Source organism: Trichinella spiralis, assembly GCF_000181795.1.
Source record: "Trichinella spiralis strain ISS 195 chromosome Unknown Scfld3844, whole genome shotgun sequence".
Lineage (NCBI taxonomy): Eukaryota > Metazoa > Nematoda > Enoplea > Trichinellida > Trichinellidae > Trichinella > Trichinella spiralis.
Genome location: NW_003530783.1, coordinates 1 through 810, shown reverse-complemented (window position 1 = coordinate 810; position 810 = coordinate 1). Strand labels below are relative to the sequence as shown.

The 810-nt window shown below is 34.3% G+C and overlaps 1 protein-coding gene across 1 annotated transcript; it reads right to left on the bottom strand.

Annotated features, from left to right (window-relative positions):
* Window positions 1-189: 189 nt before the first annotated feature.
* Tsp_15520 (conserved hypothetical protein) lies at window positions 190-729 on the bottom strand. The gene has a single exon (XM_003367692.1). It carries the CDS (start codon window positions 727-729, stop codon window positions 190-192), a length of 540 nt encoding a protein of 179 aa, XP_003367740.1.
* Window positions 730-810: the final 81 nt, after the last annotated feature.

The following is an 810-nucleotide window of genomic DNA, read 5'->3' as shown; positions in this document are numbered from 1 at the left end:
TTCACTTCTGGTGTCCATTGCACAATTTCATCTTCCAGTTTGCTCTTTGTTTTTTTGAGCTTATATCTTTCTCTATCATCATTTCTATCTTTTCTTTCTAGTTTTTGTTGATTTATACTTTTTGCAGACTTTGATTTTCTTTTTTTTGGGTCTGCTTTTTTTATTCTTTCTTCTACTTTAGTCTGCTCTTTAAAAATCCCTCTGTGCAACGACTTGCTCCACGATATTCTGTTCTTCCATAAATTGTGCAATCTTTTGCAATTGAAATGGTGTTACTTGAGTTCGCAATTTTGTCTCAGATTTCTCTTTGCTCATCATATGTTGCTTTACTGACATCTCTTTTTCCATTTCACTGCCTTTTTTGGATATGGATTTTCTTTTCAGTTTTCTTTTCTTTTTTTCTGAATCTTCCCGTCTTATTTTTTCTGCTGCTTTGGTTATTTCTTCTGTCGCAACGTTAGATACAATTTGCGGAATTACATCTTTTGTTTCAGCGACTGGTGGAATTGTTTCAGGTGAACTTTCCGTCATTTCCATTTTTTTATCAGTTTCTGTTTTCTCTTTTCTTTTATCCGCTCCTTTCGGTATGCTTTTAATAGCTTTCTTGCTCTTTTTGGATTTTGTCTTCTTTTTTGTTTTTCCCACCTGTTTCTTGTCTGCTTTTAGCTGCAGTTCTTTTGATTCCTTAATAATTTCCTCTGGTGTTTTCTTTTCAGGAATTGCTGTCATTGGTTGAACTCGCGTTTCTTTCCATTCCAAAGTTTGCTTTTTTTTAGTAACAAAGTGGTAGATCCTCTAGAGTCGACCGCA